General features: G+C 33.0%; 1 protein-coding gene and 1 long non-coding RNA gene across 6 annotated transcripts in view; both read left to right on the forward strand.

Annotated features, from left to right (window-relative positions):
• The window catches only part of LOC143065517 (rho GTPase-activating protein 23-like), a 71,092-nt gene that overhangs the window by 39,565 nt on the left and 9,412 nt on the right, over positions 1–22,115 (forward strand). For 3 of the 5 annotated variants that reach the window (XM_076239140.1, XM_076239141.1, XM_076239142.1), the window contains 11 exons: positions 2,113–3,658; positions 6,383–6,484; positions 7,312–7,410; positions 7,892–8,024; positions 9,028–9,088; positions 10,791–10,901; positions 11,519–11,602; positions 12,156–12,356; positions 12,559–12,745; positions 13,134–13,288; positions 13,919–14,044. In XM_076239140.1, the coding sequence (XP_076095255.1) occupies positions 2,113–3,658; positions 6,383–6,484; positions 7,312–7,410; positions 7,892–8,024; positions 9,028–9,088; positions 10,791–10,901; positions 11,519–11,602; positions 12,156–12,356; positions 12,559–12,745; positions 13,134–13,288; positions 13,919–14,044 (2,805 nt within the window). Of the gene's footprint in view, positions 1–582; positions 1,431–1,462; positions 1,601–2,112; positions 3,659–6,382; positions 6,485–7,311; positions 7,411–7,891; positions 8,025–9,027; positions 9,089–10,790; positions 10,902–11,518; positions 11,603–12,155; positions 12,357–12,558; positions 12,746–13,133; positions 13,289–13,918; positions 14,045–22,115 lie in introns of those variants that run through there. The other 2 variants (XM_076239144.1, XM_076239143.1) reach the window with 2 other exon arrangements.
• Positions 1–22,115, forward strand: part of LOC143065518 (uncharacterized) — an 86,255-nt gene that overhangs the window by 37,932 nt on the left and 26,208 nt on the right. The window lies entirely within an intron of this gene.

The raw sequence follows: 22,115 nt of genomic DNA on the forward strand, positions 1-22,115 counted from the left end.
TGAAGTGTCAATATTGTAAAATGTTTGTCACGCAACAATTACTGTAAATTCAGCAATTATTTCGTGCGTTTAGTATTGAAATTTTGTCATTTTAGACTAAAATGTGATTTTTATTTTTGCGATATTGAGAAAAATTCTGTCAAATTCATATAAAAAATTTCAAAATGCAAGTTTAAATTATTGCGATTATAACCCTATCGCATTTTTCGCAATAATAAAAACATGGAAATAGTTATTTGGCTCTGCCCCCTCAGTCATGGTCTATTAAACTTTTGCACAATAATGTCAGTTGAAGGATATTTTTCATGCAGTTTTATATATATAAGCATTTACATATCTTATATCTGGAGATTATTTGTCTCTTTACATTTATTCCTAGTACATTGACTTTTAGTATTTTGCATAGTTTAATGTGAATGTGTTTCTATTTCAACATTTATAAATTTATATCAACATAACAAGCAGGCAATACATGTCTCTGTGTCAATAATATATATACACAATTTCATTAAGCTTTTAAACAGAGAGTGTGAGTCATCAAGTTGTGTATATTTTGAGACATAACTGTTTTATTATCAGTAGTACTATTTGTTTAACATGTCTGACATATCAACCTTATTATGTAATGATATAGATTGTGTTCCTCTTAAGCTGATGACAAGTTTCAAATTTAATTAAATGTATAAGTTGAATAATTTATTTTCTTTAATTTAAGTAGAGAGCCATGACAATCGTAATAAAGAAAGTAATGGTCTTTCAGCTTACTTTTAGTCTATGATAAACCACAAACTTTTAATTCCCACAAGATTTATTTAAATGTGATTTCTTGACAGCTGATAATAAGTTATAATAAGTCACAGGATTATATTTGTACTGACTTTAATTTATGAAGAAGCAGTTGTATGCATTATTTGATTTGTGACGTCAAATGAAAAGGAGAAGGAGAGAGTTTTTATTTTTCATTTATTTTTCTTCATGTTTGTGTTGACTAAACCGTCCCATGCCCCCAGGAATATTGTTAATTTGTTCAAACTTTTTATAACTTTAACTAGGTTAAGCTGATTTCTAAACAAATACACAAAGTCATCAAAGCAATTGTATTTTGATTAAATAACAAATGTTTGAATGGTTTTAAGATATATTACAAAAAAAATGTCTTTATCAGAAGTTTTTTGCTAAGGTATTTCATTGAGAAAATCTTTAGATAAACTTGGATATTTAAAATCTTTATGTTGTTTCCTAAGTAAACAATTGACATATACAGGTAAATCTCAGGTGTGCAGACAGGTAAATGTTGACTGTTTGTCTGTCACCATCATTTCTTTTTATTGTTAGGTTCTAATGAGAGCTTGTTAAACATTATTGATGAATCGCTGCACTGTATGTGGGCGTCCTTTTTCCTTGGGGAAAGTATAACATGATTTCTTGAGGTTTGTGACAGTAAGGTATATTATTATGGAGGAGTACGTACAAAAAAATAGTTTTTGTGGAAACAAAATGTGCAACTTATCCTGAGAAGATACTTAATTCTTAGAAATCTTGTTATTGTATCTTCATTGTAAGGAATTTTACTATAGTGTGTATTATTTCTTCTTAAAAGGTAGGTTTTTCTATTGTTTGTTTGGTGGTCACGTACATATTTCTGATATTTAACCCTAAATAACACATTTAGTGATTAAGAGGTGTTTTTGTTTAAAATTGATTAATAATTGAATGTTTTTTTTCAAAATTTGGGAATGATAGCATTCTTGTTTTGAACTTTTGAATATGTGTGAGATTAAAAGTTAAAACCAACTGTATTAGACATAGATATAAGAAGATGTTCTTCAGTCCTTGACTGTACTAGGATTGTTTGACCTTATACAAGGTCACACAGTACATTATCACTGCTATATCCTTATGTGGTTACGGATTCTTCTTACGGTGTTGCTATATTTATATGTTGTTGATATAATTAGGTGTGAACTCTTCATCAGGATTTATATGTAGTTGACAAGTTATCAATAGGAATACTAGATATGTAGATCAAAAAGGAAAATAGCATGGTTATACATTTATAAATATGTAATATTGTGATTTCATTTGATAGTCTCCTTTTGTTATCTTTTTCAGGCCTACAAAAACACACATACTTTATCCCAAGACTCCTTGTATCATGGACGAGGCAATCCAAACACAGCCTCAAGGCTAAACTCATCTCAAGGATATACTTTATCTTCCATGGAGAATATAGCTCCCTCTAGTGGTGGATACCAGGAACATTCTGCCACTGGCAGTGAGGGACAAGGAGATATGGAGGACTACAGTCCAGAACGTAACATAAAATCTACAGTGTCGTATACCACAAGTGTTTATCGGGAACCCAGTGGATATAACGGTAGAGGGGAACCAAGATCTTTTGGTGATACACGTAAAGAATTTGAAACTAGGGTCAAAGATTACTCTGACCCTCCACCTAATAAAACATTCTCCTTTGGATTATACTATCCAACACCGAAGAAGGAAAGTCGTTCAGAGGTCACCTTCAGAAGGGCTCGGGACAATGTACTGCAGCCTAATGATTCACAAGAAAACATTGCTAAAACTGTAAGGACTGCTAGAGTTATTCCCCTTGAAAAGAAACATTCTAGAGAGGAACAGTCACAAGAATCTTTAGTTAGTTCAAGTAGTTCATCAGGATATACATTGTCATCTTCACCATCACGACATAGTTACCCAGACTCCATGAGAAACAATCCCCCTTTACCCCCACCAAGGTCATTTACATCACCGGAGAGACAGAGAAGTGAAATCCATACAACTACACGTCATTATGTTCCTGTTGTACCACAGAGTCAGAGGTCAGCACAAATGTCATCAAGTTTAGACAATTTAGATTCAAGGACCGAAAATTACCAGACAGATAGGAATTTAAGAACTAATTATAGCACAACACGAATCTATGAACATCCAAGTAAAAATAGTAACACAAGAACGTTTATCGTGAAAATAAATGATAGCGGGACTGAAAGTGAGAATGATGAAAATTCCAATCAAAATCGTAATTCTTATGGAACAGCATTTGCATTGACTAGATCACCCCATTCTACCTCTATAGAAATAAAGTCCAAAGAACGCCCGCGAGTGTCACAGCGTAAGAAACAGTTTGAATCAGGACAAATGGAGAACAATGGATCTACGCCAAATGTCAACAGATACAAAACAGAGATACAGAAAATCACATCGTTAGGCAAATTCAATAGCGTGTCTTCAAGATTACAAAACTTTGAAAAATCTGAAGATGGACAACAAAGTGCACCTAAGTTACGGAGAATGTCATCAACAGAGAGGTATTCATCTCCTGAGGCACCCTCTATCAGTCACAATCAGAACCAACAACAATTTCAAGAACAGGCACCAATCAGAATTTATGTTTCTCAAGGGTCATCAAATAACCAATCATCACCTATTGTTGAAATTGTACCGATGTCAATGTATCAAGGGGGTGAAGCTATGGACAGTAACAGGGGACCAGTCAATAAAACCCCAGTTCATGTCCAGCATGATGACATGGATGGCGGGAGACAAGACACAGAAATGGAGGATGAAGATAAACATGGACAGAAACCTGTGAGGAAACCATCATTCTTAGCTGCTGTCACTGCTTCACAGGAACTTTGTAAGTTTATCAGCATTCAATACTCCACATGCCCTTGTAGAGTATCATACATAGTATTTGTAGATATCACTTATAAGAGGCAGTCACTGCTTCACAGGAACTTTGTAAGTTTATCAGCATTCAATACTCCACATGCCCTTGTAGAGTATCATACATAGTATTTGTAGATATCACTTATAAGAGGCAGTCACTGCATCACAGGAACTTTGTAAGTTTATCAGCATTCAATACTCCACATGCCCTTGTAGAGTATCATACATAGTATTTGTAGATATCACTTATAAGAGGCAATCACTGCATCACAGGAACTTTGTAAGTTTATCAGCATTCAATACTCCACATGCCCTTGTAGAGTATCATACATAGTATTTGTAGATATATCACTTATAAGCTGCAGTCACTGCATCACAGGAACTTTGTAAGTTTATCAGCATTCAATACTCCACATGCCCTTGTAGAGTATCATACATTGTATTTGTAGATATCACTTATAAGAGGCAATCACTGCATCACAGGAACTTTGTAAGTTTATCAGCATTCAATACTCCACATGCCCTTGTAGAGTATCATACATAGTATTTGTAGATATCACTTATAAGAGGCAATCACTGCATCACAGGAACTTTGTAAGTTTATCAGCATTCAATTCTCCACATGCCCTTGTAGAGTATCATACATTGTATTTGTAGATATCACTTATAAGCTGCAATCACTGCATCACAGGAACTTTGTAAGTTAAATAGAAACATCAGCTCTCAATACCCCACATCCCCTTTTAAAGCATCATGAATTATATTTCAAGATAACAGTTCTAAGCAATAGTCAATGGTTCACACATGCCATTTCTCTGACAACAGAAGTAAAAGGTCAACTGAATTCATTGTATATAGAATGATTGAAAGGTGAATATGTCTTTGAGTCAGGGTTCATCTTACCTTGACCTCATTTTCATGGTTCTTTGGTCAAAGTGAATTTTCATGCATGTTTTTTTTTCTTTGATACTATGAGTTATAGGTTAATTACAGAAGGAGACATTAAGCAAGTAACTATCAGTTCATTAATTATTTGAGGGTGCATATAGAATAATTATCTGTCTGACATAGTTCTCCTGACCTTGACCTTATTTTCACGGATCTTGATGTTAAGTTGATGTTAAACATTGTATTACATATACTTGGCCTTCAACAGAAATACTACCTAACTACATGTACATATACTTCACCTTTAATTGAGGAACTCTCTAATTACATTTACTTTACATTCAAATGAAAATATGCTTTGAAAGTATACTTTGTCTAAAACAAAAAAGCTTTAAATATCATTAAATTTGACTAATTTTAGTCAATAATTACAACATTTTATAGCATTTGAATTCACTTGAAATGGTAACCAAAACATGTTAGTCCTGAAACTGTGTCGATGATCATAGTTTGTTATGTAATAAATGGATTAGTATGATATTGTGTATGTAAACCATTGTAGTGTTTCCTGGGTACAAGGAAGGATGTTTTATCATCATTGTATCATACACGTACATGTACTTGTATCAACAAATTCAAGGGAAACATACATTTACAATGCATTGATAAACAGGTTAACCAGTTTCTTTTTCACTTTAAAAGAAGCAAAAATGAAATTCACATGCTTTGACTTAATAACAGCACTTTATGTCACATAAAGGTTTCTAACAGTTTAACATGTTTAATTAGGAACAACATCAAAATGTCATTCTACTTCAAATTGTGAGAATTTTACATAAAGTAGAATACATGTGATTAACATATAACGCAGTAATGAATATATGTAAAAATTTTATTCTTTCATGTACAAATGTAGTGTATATTTTATGTAGAAAAAGGATAGTTTGCGATCAGAGGTTAGAGGAAATTATTATATAAGGGAGAAATGTGTTAATTATAATATTGATTGTGTCCGGTGGTACAAGGAAATAAAACGTGTATCATCATGATCAGAATACTGAAGTTTGGAAATTACTAGGAATAATTCATGGATTATGTTGAAGTTAAATAATCTGGACCTTAATGTTTATAAAAGTTTGTCTGTTCAGTTCCACAGCTTTAGATGGTAAGTTCAGACACTTGCTACAATACAGATATATAGTGAAGAGTAGGCTTGGTAGATATTATATGTAAGAGTCAGTAAAAAAAAACTTGTCTTCCAGATGAGCCTTTTATACCTTACTATATAAGGTATATGGTATGGGTTTTATTCATTGTTGAAGGCCATCCTGGGCACGACTAATGTTCATGTTACTTTCACTTGTATTTTAGTATGAACTAACTATCCCCCGTAGTCTTGGCTTACTCCCAGATTCAAATAATTCCTGGTTGTTTACATCCTTGGCACCAAGGAAATGTTGGGAGTGGGACTTGTAAAAAGTCTTTGTTTAATTATATATATATACAAATTTTTTTATTCCAACAAATAAAAAAAAATGAAAACTGTAATGTGAACTTTTTAAGCTCATTCCACAAATTGAATTTAATATCTTTGGGATCAATGAATAATTATATTTCCTTGGTTCTCAAATACAGAAAGAAAATGACTTTTTTAAAGGTTTATTTAGTTATTGTATTTTAAAAAATTTGCTTGTTTTTGCATCTAATAGCCTGATTTGAATTTTTAAAGTCTTGAAAGCTATTATTCAAAAAGCTATGCAGAAAAATCAAATTTTATTCTAGAATTATATATGTTAATTTTCAGATGGCAGTTCTCAAGATGAGACAAGTCCTGATTCTCCGCCATCACAGCAGTGGAGACAACATTCATCGCCTGAAACCACCACTATATCATACTCATCCTCTAGTAAGCATTTATCATTAATATACAAGATGAAAAGATAAGGAGCAGTTATTGATCCTTGATAATCTTCACTATACTAATAGTTAGACCTACACGCACATCCAGGTTCATGATCTATGCGGATTAATCATCCATATGCTTTTATTTTTCTGTTTTTGGTAGATTATCATATCAAACAAGAAAATCTCAAAAAATTTCAGCTTACTCAATTATCTTGAAACCATCATGGAAACTTGGAATATAAAAATTGATCTACAAAGATATAGCATTGTTGAAATCATGAATTGACTCCTTATAAATTAAAGTTCCATTGCTCTTTAATGACCTTACCACCGTGCAGGACCCTCTCGAGTAGTCAAGGTCATTAGACACCCTCAGTAGTCGCCATATTGACCAATGGTCAACAATTTTACCTATTATCTTGAAAACTATAAAAGATGGATTGACACTTCCTCTAGCAAAAATAGTGGCAATACAAGATTTTTATCTCCAATACTACTTTATATGGGAGGTTCAGTTTTATCAAGGGAAAAAGAAAACAAAACAACTGCAAAAATGCTTTTATGATGGTTTTAAGATACCTGATTGCAATTTCAGGAATGACCAAAATTATTACTGTAAAAAAAAATTTGGCCTTAATGCTGATTTACTTATAAATTTAGGTCATGACTAGGAACTGTGGAGGTATTGGACCTTTAGTTGGAAACATTTATTATGAAACTAATTATTCACAACAAACTACAAGAAAAAAATCACTTATAATAGGATTTTTGTATTCATTATGAGTAAATTATGATCAGTATAGAAATATAAATGTTTGTATATTTCAGGCATTATGCCACCACCTTCTTCAAGCAGTGGTATGACACTAACAAGTACCCCAATCAAAGATTCACAGTCTAAAGTAATACTCAGGAAAAAGTCAGATTGTAAGTTAACTAACAGGTTATAACACTAACAAGTACCCCAATCAAAGATTCACAGTCTAAAGTAATACTCAGGAAAAAGTCAGATTGTAAGTTATGATAACAGGTTATGCAAACAGATATTAAGGCTCTTCCTTGCTAGTAGTGCACAACAACCAAAGATTAACAGTCGTCCAACTCAAAAACCAAAAGATTGAAGTACCTCTCATTGTAACACAAGTCTATGGTCTTTTATCAGGATGTTTTGTCAAATTGTTGATTGGAGACGCTGGAACAGATTTCGATTATGCAAAGGCATATCACAGCTAAACATTTTTTTACTTTCCCTAAAACCAAAATGAAATATCTTTACTTTAAAAAAATGTAAAGAAATAAAACTTTTTTTTTTTTTTTTATTCAATGATTTTATGATATTCATAATTTGTCAATAATGCATATTTTTTCGTGGCTTACAGTTAGAATATAATTTGAGTTTTTCTTTCAGCATCTCCAGATGATGAGGCTATCAAACTCCAAAGGAGGACGTCCTACCTCATGGCGACTGCCAAAGACAGAGATACCAATAAGTTATCACTCGATAAATCATTGACTCACAGTCACTCAGACACTGACGTCCAGTAAGTATATCCTACCTCATGGCGACTGCCAAAGACAGAGATACCAATAAGTTATCACTCGACAAATCATTGACTCACAGTCACTCAGACACTGACGTCCAGTAAGTATATACTACCTCATGGCGACTGCCAAAGATAGAGATACCAATCAGTTATCACTCGACAAATCATTGACTCACAGTCACTCAGACACTGACGTCCAGTAAGTATATCCTACCTCATGGCGACTGCCAAAAACAGAGATACCAATAAGTTATCACTCGACAAATCATTGACTCACAGTCACTCAGACACAGACGTCCAGTAAGTATATCCTACCTCATGGCTACTGCCAAAGACAGAGATACCAATCAGTTATCACTCGACAAATCATTGACTCACAGTCACTCAGACACTGACGTCCAGTAAGTATATCCTACCTCATGGCGACTGCCAAAGACAGAGATACCAATAAGTTATCACTTGACAAATCATTGACTCACAGTCACTCAGACACTGATGTCCAGTAAGTAAATATGCTCAAAATTGGCCATAACGTGAAAAATAATTTTTAAGACTGCCAAAATTTGAAATTGGACATTTATCTATAATGGTCCAATTTCCAAAGCAATCTTCTTAAAATTAAATCTGCACTCCCACACAGCCACCAAGCTGCAAATTAAGCTAGTGTAGATTTCATTTTAGTTATATTGATTTGGGATATTGGACAATTATAGGTAAATGTCCAATTTCAAAATTCTTCAGCTTAATGTTGTGTCCATACTGTTCAACTGTTCATGGTTAGACCTCTGCAAGAAAATCTGATTTGCTGTCATTTTAACAGCCTCTTGTTTGTTGAATATCTTGACTAGAAAGATTCATGGATGAAGCTAGATGCTTAAGTATGCTTGGACAGTAGACCTCGGTTAACACATTAAGATATCTATTTCTACAGTCTCTTTTTGTTACTTCCAATGTACAGCAATTTTTAAAAGACATTGTGAATGGTTTATTTTAATTTCAGGATGATTACCCCTAAGAAGCCTCCCAGCATGACCAAACTTAAAGCATTCTTTGGTGAAAGGGTATGTTTTTAAAATAATAACTTAATTTTCTGTTTTGTCATTAAATGATGAATGAAATAAAAAAAAAAAATTGATATACATAAATAATAAATGTGGTATGAGTGCCAATGAGATAACTCTTCATCCAAATCACAAAATCTAAAAAGTAAACAATTATTGGTCAAAGTACGGCCTTAGTTTAAACATATTTATTTATATTGGATTGGGAAACAAGTTTTGCAACTTATATTAATTCCTTTCCACTTTGCGGGTGCGAGTGCTGCCTTGTAGTAGCATTAGCCTGCTCTTTTTCGAAATCTAAAAGGGTGTCTTTAACGTGCAAGAGATATGGCTCTCTCTTAACACGGGTCAGCCATTTATTGTCTCCTTCCAACGGACTATCATCGTTTCCTCAAGACCATACTCGCAAATGGTGTCAAGGGAGAGCCAAAAATTAGTCATTTCATCGTCGGAACAGGAATCGAACCAGGAACCTTTGTGTTAGTAATCCGATGCACTAACCACTAAACCAGGGCCTTCAACACAGATCCTTGGCTCACACTGAAAAGCAAGTTATAAAGTCTCCAAAATGACTAGTGTAAACAAATTCAAACAGGAAAACCAATCTACACATGAAAAAAATTACTAATTTTATTTTTAGGAATTAATTGGTGATTGCTGTGGCTTCAATAATTGTTCAGTTTTCTGCTTAAGTTCATTTGATAGTAACTGCTTGTGATAGATCATTGATATATAATATACAGTTGAGTTTTATCAATACAAATAAGTTTTATAAAAATGTTGAGGTCCTGGGCTCTATTTAGGTCATGGTCCAGCAAAGGAGTAAGTTTGGTAAGGGCTAATATATTTGGCCCCAATTATAAAGTTCAATGCTTCTAGACAAAAAATGTTTAAGTTGATTTAAAGACATGTGAGAAAGTTTTAGAGAACAATTTCTGTCATAGTTTTATTCTACAGCGTTGATTTTTACATCTCAGTTAGGTCAAAATAAGGGATTTTGGTGAAATTTGACAAAATCAGCAGGATTTCAGCCAAATTTAAGATCAGGAAACATAGAGCACAGCCGTCGACAACCTTAATAATCAAGTTAAGCATGTAAAATTTCATTACAAACATTATTGTCAAAGATCTTTTTGTCGACATATGTTTCCTGTTCAAATATTCAATGGAAATTTACCCATTTTCATTGTTTTTTCATAGAAAATCAAAATTTGTGACGTCACGAATAGAACGCAGGAACGTAAATTTGCAAAAAAAGACTTTCTTCCTATCTTGTCACTGTATAAGCTTTTATTCACTGTGATATTGGTCAATAAATCCCAATTTGAAATTTAGGCTAAAAAAGGGGGCCATTTTAGGGCCTTATCGAACCTACTCCTTTGAATTAAATAGCAATTTTGAATTTTGCTGTCAATCATATTTCTGAATTTTATGTAGAAAGGGGAGAAAAACGTCTCTGTGTCAACAGTTTATGTATCCCTAGAAAGTTACTATAATCAAACGTAAGCCTTGTATCAATAATAAACTGTTTTATGATTGTTCCTTGAGTGTAGAATGAATTGATTTATAGATGAACTATATAGTTATTTCTGTAGATTCAGTTCTGATTTTTTTATCATTTGAAACATTATTAGAGCAATATATTATTGTATCATATGCTCTTAAGTATCAGTAAACAGAAGGGTAACATATTCTATTACAGACTCCAAGGATATTAGAGGCAACAGAACGAAGGCAAGATCCAGCCAGTCCAATTCAAGAAATATCTAAGATGGGATATCTACAATGTAAAACAGATATCGCCGATGGAAAGGTAAAAATAACAATATAAATAGGGATATCTACAATGTAAAACAGATATCGCCGATGGAAAGGTAAAAATAACAGTATAAATAGGGATATCTACAATGTAAAACAGATATCGCCGATGGAAAGGTAAAAATAACAGTATAAATAGGGATATCTACAATGTAAAACAGATATCGCCGATGGAAAGGTAAAAATAACAGTATAAATAGGAATATCTACAATGTAAAACAGATATAGCCGATGGAAACAGTGCAATGCTATTATTTTATTTGGATAAAACACAACAGTGCAATGCAATTATTTTATTTGGATGAAACACAACAGTGCAATGCAATTATTTTATTTGGATAAAAAACACAATAGAAGAATCACATTCTGGAATACACTTTTAGAAACAGATGTATTTTGTTTGGTTTTATGAAGAAGAAAACAAAACTCCAGTTCAATTACATTAGACTTTACAATAATTAATTGGCAATATAACTGCAACCTGACAAAATAATTACACCTAAAAAGATGTCTGCTTCTATCTGTATGAGATTGTTCACTAGTAATTAAGACACTTTAATTATATAAACCCCTTGTTTGTCAACTCATATAACACTCTATTTTGTCTTACAGAGAAACAGTGATAGATCGTGGAGACCTGTTTGGGTTGAATTACGTGGTCATGCCCTTTTTCTCAACAAAGAAAAGAAAGAAGGGGTAAGAAGAAATGTCAGGAGTTAAATAGTAGATATTATATACCTTTTACAAGATAAGACTAAATATCATATATACCATTTACAAACATGATATACTTCTACTTAATATTTTCATTTTCCCTGTACAGAAAACTAAATTGAGCTAATTTGTTTGGTTGTCTTGCAGCTCATGAAATTTATTCTGTTTGACCTTCGCACTTTGTTTTTGAGAAATACTCCTTATAGATGTTGTGTATTTCTGCCACTATCCTAACTTAACTTTGTTTCCTACTTATGATATATTATATTGTTAGAAAAGAAGAATAAATGAAAATTGGTGATGTGCAGTATTTGACACAAAAATGTAAACTTGAATAAAAATCTCACTTATGTAAACCAACTTGTCTCAAAGCCATTATCTTCAAATGACCCACTCTGGCTTAAAGGCACAGTAAATTCTGTCAATGTTAAATAAAAAGAGGAAAATTATTCAAATTTACTTTAATGACAAAATAATAAGATGATAAGATTATAAGATTGATTTAATGATATTGAACCTTATATTTTGTTTTCAGTCTCATCCGTTTGCCTTTGATGAACAGCCCATCTCTGTAAAGTCATCCATGGTGGACATAGCCTATGACTATACAAAGAAGAGAAATGTGTTCCGACTGAAGACATACAATGGTTCAGAATACTTGTTCCAAGCTGATGATCATGATACAATGTTATCTTGGATTGAAGCTGTACAGAAAAATAACAACCCAGATCTTGATGTAAGTGGGTTTTTTTAGATGCTAATTAATTAAGCAGAAATATTAATAAAGGGAGACAAATCTTAATTAAATTTGATTCAGTTAAAATGATTGATATTATTTTCTTGTGATAATGCTATGTTTTCATGCTTTGATTATTGTTTAACTAACTTAAAAAAAAAGAGTGAAAATATATAAAAACATAATTTTTGTTGAATTTTAGGATCAAGGTTTATTTAGTGCCAACTTAATAATCAGAAAATCCAATGAGATGACAACCCAAACATCAGCAGTTTCAGTCAAAAGTTCCCCACAGGTGCCTCACAAACCAAAGAGCAGACTGTCAACCAAGTCTATCATAAAAATACCACATTCCCCAAGTATGAAGAGGAAAGATAGAAAGACAGGAGGTAAGGAGAAAGAAAGAGAGTCAAAATCAGGAAAAAAGTCTAGTTCACTGTAAAAAGCATTTGATATCCAACTTATAAACCATGTACTTAATCTTCATTTAATTCTATTTTAAAAAAAATATAGAAATAATATATAAGTTTGTTTGTTCATTCAAATATTTTTTTTAGAATTCTTGTGTAATTAATTATTTAAAGTCATAAATAATGAAATGGTAGAATTTTTATTATGTTATAAAAACAACTTTGAGAATATATAGAAATGTCCTTAGAGTCAGCAGTTGTTTATAATACACAGCTCATCTACTAACAAAGTTATTAAGATTTATGAAATTCTTTTTAGTATTTTTAATTAATACTTGTTTGAATATTAAAATATTTGTTTTAATAGATGACAGTTCCAAGCAGAAAACAACGCTAAAAGACAGAATTAAAAGTTTTCGTAAGACATCAAATGCTGCAGGATCAGGCGGAGCTGACGATGCTGAGGGGACAGGAATGTTTGGTGTCCCCATCAAATGTTGTATCCCTTCACCTAATAATGATGTAGGTATTTAATGACAAGGGGGGGTGATAATGCGGAGGGGACAGATTGTATTTACATATTTATGTTTAAATGATTGTGGATCTCTGTACAAAGATTGTATTTACATATTTATGTTTAAAAGATTGTGGATCTCTGTACAAAGATTGTATTTACATATTTATATTTAAAAGATTGTGGATCTCTGTACAAAGATTGTATTTACATATTTATATTTAAAAGATTGTGGATCTCTGTACAAAGATTGTATTTACATATTTATATTTAAATGATTGTGGATCTCTGTACAAAGATTGTATTTACATATTTATATTTAAAAGATTGTGGATCTCTGTACAACGATTGTATTTACATATTTATATTTAAATGATTGTGGATCTCTGTACAAAGATTGTATTTACATATTTATATTTAAATGATTGTGGATCTCTGTACAAAGATTGTATTTACATATTTATATTTAAAAGATTGTGGATCTCTGTACAAAGATTGTATTTACATATTTATGTTTTAGTTCGTACCAATGATTGTGGATCTCTGTACAAAGGTTGTATTTACATATTTATGTTTTAGTTCGTACCAATGATTTTGGATCTCTGTACAAAGATTGTATTTACATATTTATGTTTTAGTTCGTACCAATGATTGTGGATCTCTGTACAAAGATTGTAGAGGCTCGAGGTTTAGAAGTAACTGGTGTTTATAGAGTACCTGGTAATACGGCTGCAGTCAACATGATGACCGAGGAACTTAATAAGGTCAGTGTTTACATGAAAACAGAGGTCAAGAGGTCTTATGTAGGTATAGAGTACCTGGTAACACTACCGCAGTCAACATGATGACCAAGGAACTTAATAAGGTCAATTTTTCCATAAAACAGAGGTCAAGAGGTCATATGTAGGTATAGAGTACCTGGTAATACTGCCGCATTCAACATGATGACCGAGGAACTTAATAAGGTCAGTGTTTACATTAAAACAGAGGTCAAGAAGTCATATGTAGGTATAGAGTACCTGGTAACACTGCCACAGTCAACATGATGACCGAGGAACTTAATAAGGTCAGTGTTTCCATAAAACAGAGGTCAAGAGGTCATATACAGGTATAGAGTAGCTGGTAATTCTGCTGAATACTGCCATTAATAGATTTTTATGCAGTTAAGCTGCATTATGCGAGCACCCTAGATTTGTGGTCTACCCAATAAATGCTGAAATACTTGCCATTGTTATTATCTAGCTGGCTACTATGTTATATATATAACTAATTGAACACTTTTTTAATACTTTTAATTCTGGATTACAAAAAATATGACTAGAAAAACCTTAAATGATTGTCGAATCACCCAAAACTTTTGAAGTTGCACATAGGAAGTAGTGCTCATTAGGAATTCTTATGTAGTTTATTATCCCCTGTGCTTTTGGCTAAGATGTCAAAAAACAATTGTATGAAATATTTAATCACCGAAAATCTTTTAAGACAAGTAGTTTAGATTTCCCAAATGGCAAAAGTCGTAGGAATATTGTTTGTCGTCAATACGTAGTACAACTACGTCAGTAGTCTATTATATAATAAGTTCAACTGTTCATGCTGTTGGCGGCAATTTCAAATTAGAAGACGAAATTTTCGTATCTTTTCAATTTAGAGGCAGGAGTTAAAATTAGCGGTGGTCCAGGGTCCGCGACCTTCCACTTTCGACTTGGTTACTAGCCATGCCCGACGGGCCTTCCACTCTGAGACAACTATATCACAGTTATAGTAGTCTCAGTTCCACTTGAAAGAAAACAAAAAATAGCTTTGCAAACCTTTTCGCCAAAGTCTCCAAATAAACGATCTCAAAACTTATTTTAATCATTATTATTCATGACAGCGATGTCAATTTTGTTCAATCGCTAGCTATATACAGAAAATCGCTGACAAAAAATGTGTTAATACGAGTAAAATAGTATCTGACTGACAAAAACAACATTGAAAAACAATGACAATGGCTGCCGTGAAAAGACAATTACAATATCGGATCTGATTCCGGAAGCGGATAAGGGTAATTCCGGGTTTTTGGCGAATCCAGGCAGGTGACAAAATACATCTATGCATGGTAAATGAATATAAACACTAGAATTGAAAACCAAAAGATATATGTAAAAGAAAGAAAAAGCAGAAAATATTTTAAACAGAAACTCAAAATTACTTTTTGACAAATTTTAATGTCAAAATCCAATACAATGTGACAGCTGGGAACAGTATATCTAACAATATATATGTTCCTGGTCACAGTATAAATTTTCTTTATCAGTGATAAATGTTTATAATGCATGTAAGATGCTTTTAAAGTATAAACATATTACTGCAATTTTGAAGGGGTATTTTTTTTTCTCAATTTTGAAGGGTCAGTTAAAGTAGCTGGAAGATTCTTACTGTATTTTCACAAATTACTACCTGAATGTAGGCAAATCATATGATATATATGTTTGATAACTTTGAAACGGATGAGATCCCCACCTCTCAACCATATACATTCATGTATGGGACTATATAACTAATCAAATGAAATATAAGGGGAGTCCATGGGGCGACCCACCCCCTCCTGTTTGGGAACTTATGAAATGGTCAAGATCCCCACCCCTAAACAATATATATTCATGTATGGGTCAATATAACTAATTAAATGAAACATAGGGGGAGTCCCCCCACCCCTCCTGTTTGAGAACTTGGAAACCGATGAGATCCCCACCCCTAAACCATATATATTCATGTATGGGACAATATAACAAATCAAATGAAATATAGGGGAAGTCCCTGGGGTCATCCTATCCCTTCCTGTTTGAGAACTTGAAAACCCTCGAGATCCCCACCCCTAAACAATATATATTCATGAATGGAACAATATAACAAATCAAATGAAATATAGGGGAAGTCCCTGGGGTCACCCTACCCCTTCCTGTTTGAGAACTTGAAAACCCTCGAGATCCCCACCCCTAAACGATATATATTCATGTATGGGACAATATAACAAATCATTTACATTTTCTATGGGCAGGTCAGTCAGCCTGACTTTTGATCCTTGTAGTAGTGAACATTTGTCTGATTTGTGTTGCATAACTATTGTACTATAGAACACATACTCAGTTTTCTTTACAGGGAAACCAGTCCATTCATACTATTACATGTTGGTACTAAATGACTAAGTCAACACATACTACTAACAGTCAACTAAAACCAACGTTAACTACCAACTAGAACAACTACAATCATTGCGAACTTGTACCACTGCAGACTCACCATAAAAGATATTCATTTATATATTCATTGCTATTGAAACCTTGATACGGCTTAAATTAAAATATTGTTTGTTTGCAGTTTACCGACCGACCCTTGAAAACCCTCGCGACTGTGAAAATTTTATTGCTTTATATTTGAAGAAATTTTTTTTAATACTTCTATTGACGCGATCCGGAACTTTGGGTCCTTTCCGGAAATGATTTAAAGTCTGGGTCAATTACGCATTTCAAGTTCGGTTTTTAAAGGCAGTGCTTTAAGGCCTGACTTTCAAGTCATGAGGTACATCTTTTCATACGCAACGTCCAACAAATCTATGTAGGGGGTCTTTTGGCCAGAAATAGATCCGGAAATGTTCAATTTTCTCCTCTCCTTTTTATGGTATGATATGGTTTTTGTTTCTTTCATTTACATTGGGAAATAAAGAAACGATCAGTGTGTATTGTTCGTTTTAAAAAACTTGTTATTTATGTGTATTTTGCATTATAAGCAGTCAACCTGATTACAAACTATCATTATTTGTATTCCGTGTGGAAAGAGGTCGGGTCAATTTCGAGTGTTATCTGACATCTAAAGATTTTTTAATCAGTTCAAACGTTGATATAACAATGAAAGGTCGACTGAACATGATTAATATTGCATTTTCTGTAATTCAAAGCGGAATTCGGTTTATGAACAAGAAACCGTAAGCGTTTTCAATTTCGTTAGTTATGTATGTTGTCTACGTATTATCCTGGTTCCCGCTACTACGTTCCGGGCATTAGCTATTTGATATATGTGTTACATTACGATCGGGTACCAGTCAATCTACGCGTGTATGTGTATGTGTATATGACTCAATACGTTCTATGTTGATGTTGGGAGAATTTTGATTAAACTCCAAATGCTTATAGAATAAGAAATATAATCTAAACAGAATTTACCTCCTTCTGAATAATTTATTGCAATATAAATATAAATCCCTTTTGACAAGAGAAATCTGACTTTTGTCAGAAATATTTTGTTCACGTGTGCAAAGGTAATCTTCTTCTTCTCTGGATCTTTCCACCCTTTACACCTAATCACGTGTGGCGGCCATATTGGTTTGTTTACATAATTGTGAAGAAGCCTCTAGAACTATGACCTAAACATAAATAGTCTTCCGAAAACGTAAACTTTATGCAATACTATTTTATCAATCATGATTATTTTCATAAATTTAAATTTGATTATTTAAAGAAATAAAATTATAACAATTACGATTTTAGATTAGAGATTCTACACAGACATGCTTTGATCTATTTATAGCCAAATTACTAAAAACGTAGTTTACCTGTGTGAAAATGTAAAAATCGATATTAATTTGTTTTATACTAAACAAGTAAAGACAAACTATGGATGGAAGATAATAATTCTCATAAATATTTCAGGACATTTGATTTATTAAACAAAGTTTGAAGACTTATTGTTTTTGCTCAATTCTTATTATTTTTATTATTCTTCCTCTTCTTCTTCAATAGTTATACCGCGAGAACGCGGTGTGTCAGTGTAAGATCACCCCGATGGCCGGAGGCCAGAGGGTGATCTAACACTGACACACCAAGTCCGACTGGGATAACTATTTTACATCCCAGCTGTTTTAGATAAGAAGAAAAACCATTTACAATTCATTAAAATCTAGTTTAGAACGCCACACAACCATTATAATATACTTTATATATTACTATATGATGTATACCCTTAATGACCCCCGAACACGAGGAGTAGATATCAAATAATGTCAACTTGCCCCACTGGCCAATCGGCCCACACTATATCGCCACTTTATAAAAAAAAATGCCCCACTCTTGTTTACCGACTCGCCCCAATTTGAAAAAAATGTAAAATCAAATTGAACAATCAGTCTGACAACTCACTTATTAACGAAAAGGGTTTAAACCCCACTGAATACAGGTATGCCCACTCGCCCCACTTATAAAAAATATCTTGCTTCCTTTAAGTATATTAAATTACTGATAGTTCGTATCCAGTCGTCCTGGTGTAGTGGAATGTGTCGTGGCTTGATATGCTACAGGTCTTGAGTTCGAATCCCAGCATATACACCGGATTTTTTCTACGTGAATTTTGATAGATAGTCCTTTCCGTATAATTAACTATAAGTTTTATAGTGGATTTGGCATTCCCGCCAAAATGTTACAGAACAAAGGAAAGCATGCATAACAAAAAAAACTCAAACTGGGGTGATCTGGTAGGGGTGATCCGGCTCAGATCACCCCTGTTGGAACAAAGGAGCTGGGATGTAATCTTCTTCCGCCACTTTAAAAATGAACTTGTCTGCAGCGTTTCTCAAAAACTGCTTGTCAGATTTACTTAGGGTTTCATAGAATAGTAGACTAATATGTCTAGGTGAGCCATCAATCTTTTGTTTGTGCATTGGGTCTATTAAGGGGTATTTTGGGGGATAGAAAGGAGGGAGTGGTTTACTATAGAACCCTATGGGATTTTATTTTCTAAAATTTTCAAACGAATATAACTGGAAAACTGTATGTGATAGATACATGCAGTTTTCAGAAATGATTAAAGGACAATAAAACAAATCACATGAAATATAGGGGGAGTCCCTGGAGGGTCATCCCCACCCCCTTTAATTTGAGAATATGCTTTTATCTTGTAAACGGTCCAGATCCCAACCACTTAACCATATATATTCTAGAATGGGACAATAAAACAAATCAAATGAAATCAAAAGGAAGTCCCAGGGGGTCATCCCCACCCCGTCCAATTTGAGAATGTGCTATTATCTTGTAAACGGTCCAGATCCCCACCCCTCAACCATATATATTCTTGTAAGGGACAATAAAACAAATGAAATGAAATAAAAGGGAGGTCCCTAGGGGGTCACCCCACCTCCTCTTGTTTGAAAACTTATAAACCGTCAACATCCCCACCCCTTAACCATATATATTCTTGTATGGGACAATATAACTTATCAAATGAAATAAAAGGGAAGTTCCTGGGGGTCACCCCCACCCTGTTCAATTTGAGAATGTACTATTATAAGATATTTAACTCAAAAGTGTGAAAATTCATTATATTTGGAACAACTTTTCTAAATAAGGGGTCAAATTAATAAAGAAGATTATATATATAAGTTTAGAAACATCACAAAATTCTTTTGACATGTTTAAATTTTTTACCATTTAATACTTAATAGATGCATAGTTCTTGGGGAAACGTTTCATCAAATAATATGAATATAAAGGTGCTCATTTTTTACAGTGGGTTGTAATGTTTTTCCAATGAGGGTTACCCCTCATTTGGAGTGTTGTTCCCAACCTGTTAAAGGTCCATCTTTGTGCATAATTTAAAATTGAAAATTTGAACAAGCATCTAATATCCTTACACAAATAAATAAACCCTGGACTGCTAGCTACATGTTCGTCTTTTCTACCGATTTAATTACTAGAATCATGCAAACAGACTTAAGAAAAAGGCATGTAAGTTCATTATACAAATATGACACTTTTTCTAGACAATCCAGATCGTGCAAAATACTTAGCTAAAAATTGTAATGTTTAAAATTGTTGTTGCGCACTAAAAATAACATGGGAACTTTCAAAAGTTGGCGGGTATCTATGTAACAAGTCTTACTATCTTTATGTCCCATTTATGGGCATTATGTTTTCTGGTCTGTCCGTCCGTCCTGCTTCAGGTTAAAGTTTATGGTCGAGGTAGTTTTTTATGAAGTTGAAATCCAATCAACTTGAAACTTAGTACACATGTGTTCCTTATGATATGATCTTTCTAATTTTACTGCCAAATTAAAGATTTTACCTAACTTTCACAGTCCACTGAACATAAAAAATGATTGTACGGATGGCAAATCCATGTACTTATGACACATTCTTGTTTGAAGAAAAAATAATACATCATAACGAAATGGAACAAAGCAGCCTGTGTTAGTGGGGCTTCTTTTATGGTAATTCAAGTTACCTTTTATTTACCTTCATCCACATCAGAGCTATCAGCTCTTGGATTTGTACCTAGTCGTATACTAAATTTTATTTTTATATAAATAAATTTGTATTAGATTGGCGTTGCATCATTTTCTTCTATTGTCATGATTGTCTTAATTGCAAATATGGGAAGTGGTTAAAATGCTAATGAGACAGCTATTATAAATGACCACCAGATGTCATTGTTTTCTTGATTAAAAACTCCTCTTTCATTCATACCAGTAAATTACTTTGTCATGTTTATACTGAAAAATAATTTTGCTTGGAGTTAGAAAAAATATGGTCATCAAAAGAGTTGACATGTTACTATGTACATTTACCATTATGTTACTTGATGTTCTTGCAATACACACAGTACGGTGACTAGTCAATCTTTGTGAACTACTTTTTTCATAGGATGGGGGTCATTGAATATGCGTATATAATCAATAATTAAAAATAGTCTACTTATGTTAATAAGGAAAAGTTCTTTTATGTCTTAAAAATGCATTTCATGGCAAGGTACAGAAAATATACTGAAACAGTAGACTATGGGTGACTATAGGGGAACTAGGTACAAGAGAACTCTTAATCTTAAATACTACAAACCACCTCTGTACTATGGAAGATAATGATATAACTGGACTAGAAATACACACAACCTGTAATTAACTGCCTTTACAGCGCTTTCGCGCTTTGATTCTTAGCTTCCCGTCAAGCGTTCATGTGACCATTAATGATAAAGCACATGGAAATTGTTTACAGGTATCCATGAAGTCACGGAGGAGTCCTTTACGCTGTCGTCTCGTGTCAATTTTAAGACAAATAACAAACAAAAAACTTTATTAGTAAACTGTTTATACAGATTCAGGCACATGTAATGATGTGTGATGATATCATTGACGATGATGCAGCGGATATTCATAACTGACACGATAACCATTCTGTCTCAAACAAATCGGGTGAATCCAGGTTCGTTCGCGCCCATTCACGTTCGCACCCACTCATGTGCGCCCCCTTTCACTTTCGCACCCTACATGTTCGCGCCCAATTTTAATTGTTTTGTTTAGTAATCATGCAAGTTTTGGCAAGAGTATTCTTGTTGTCATTGTCTTAAAATCAAGTGAGACAGCATTTTTTTTTTATTGTGTTGAATAAATCTTAATCATGTTTTGGATAGTGTATTGTTAAAAGAAAATATAATCCTTTCTATAAATAAAGTGGGATTCTGTCAACGTTTTATTTTGTGTTGAATAACTTTTAATCATGTTTTGGTTAGTGTATTGCTATAACTTTGTTTCATTGACTTGTTTCAAAACAACTAAGTGAGGTTCTGACTACGTTTTTTTTGCGTGTTGAATAAATTTTATCATGTTTTGGTTATGATAGTGCATTGCTATATTTTATTGTTTAATTGTTTCAGATCAAAGCTACCAAGCTGTCAAAACAATTATCTTTTGTGTTTTTCATTTAAAATCTTCAATGTTTTACTCATACCAAGCTATAAATACATTCAATATTTACACCAAAGCAATTTAAAACAACAATCATGATTTCCAATTATTCAACTGGAATGTGAATT

The sequence above is a fragment of the Mytilus galloprovincialis genome, chromosome 2 (genome assembly GCF_965363235.1).
Source record: "Mytilus galloprovincialis chromosome 2, xbMytGall1.hap1.1, whole genome shotgun sequence".
NCBI classification, from domain to species: Eukaryota; Metazoa; Mollusca; class Bivalvia; order Mytilida; family Mytilidae; genus Mytilus; species Mytilus galloprovincialis.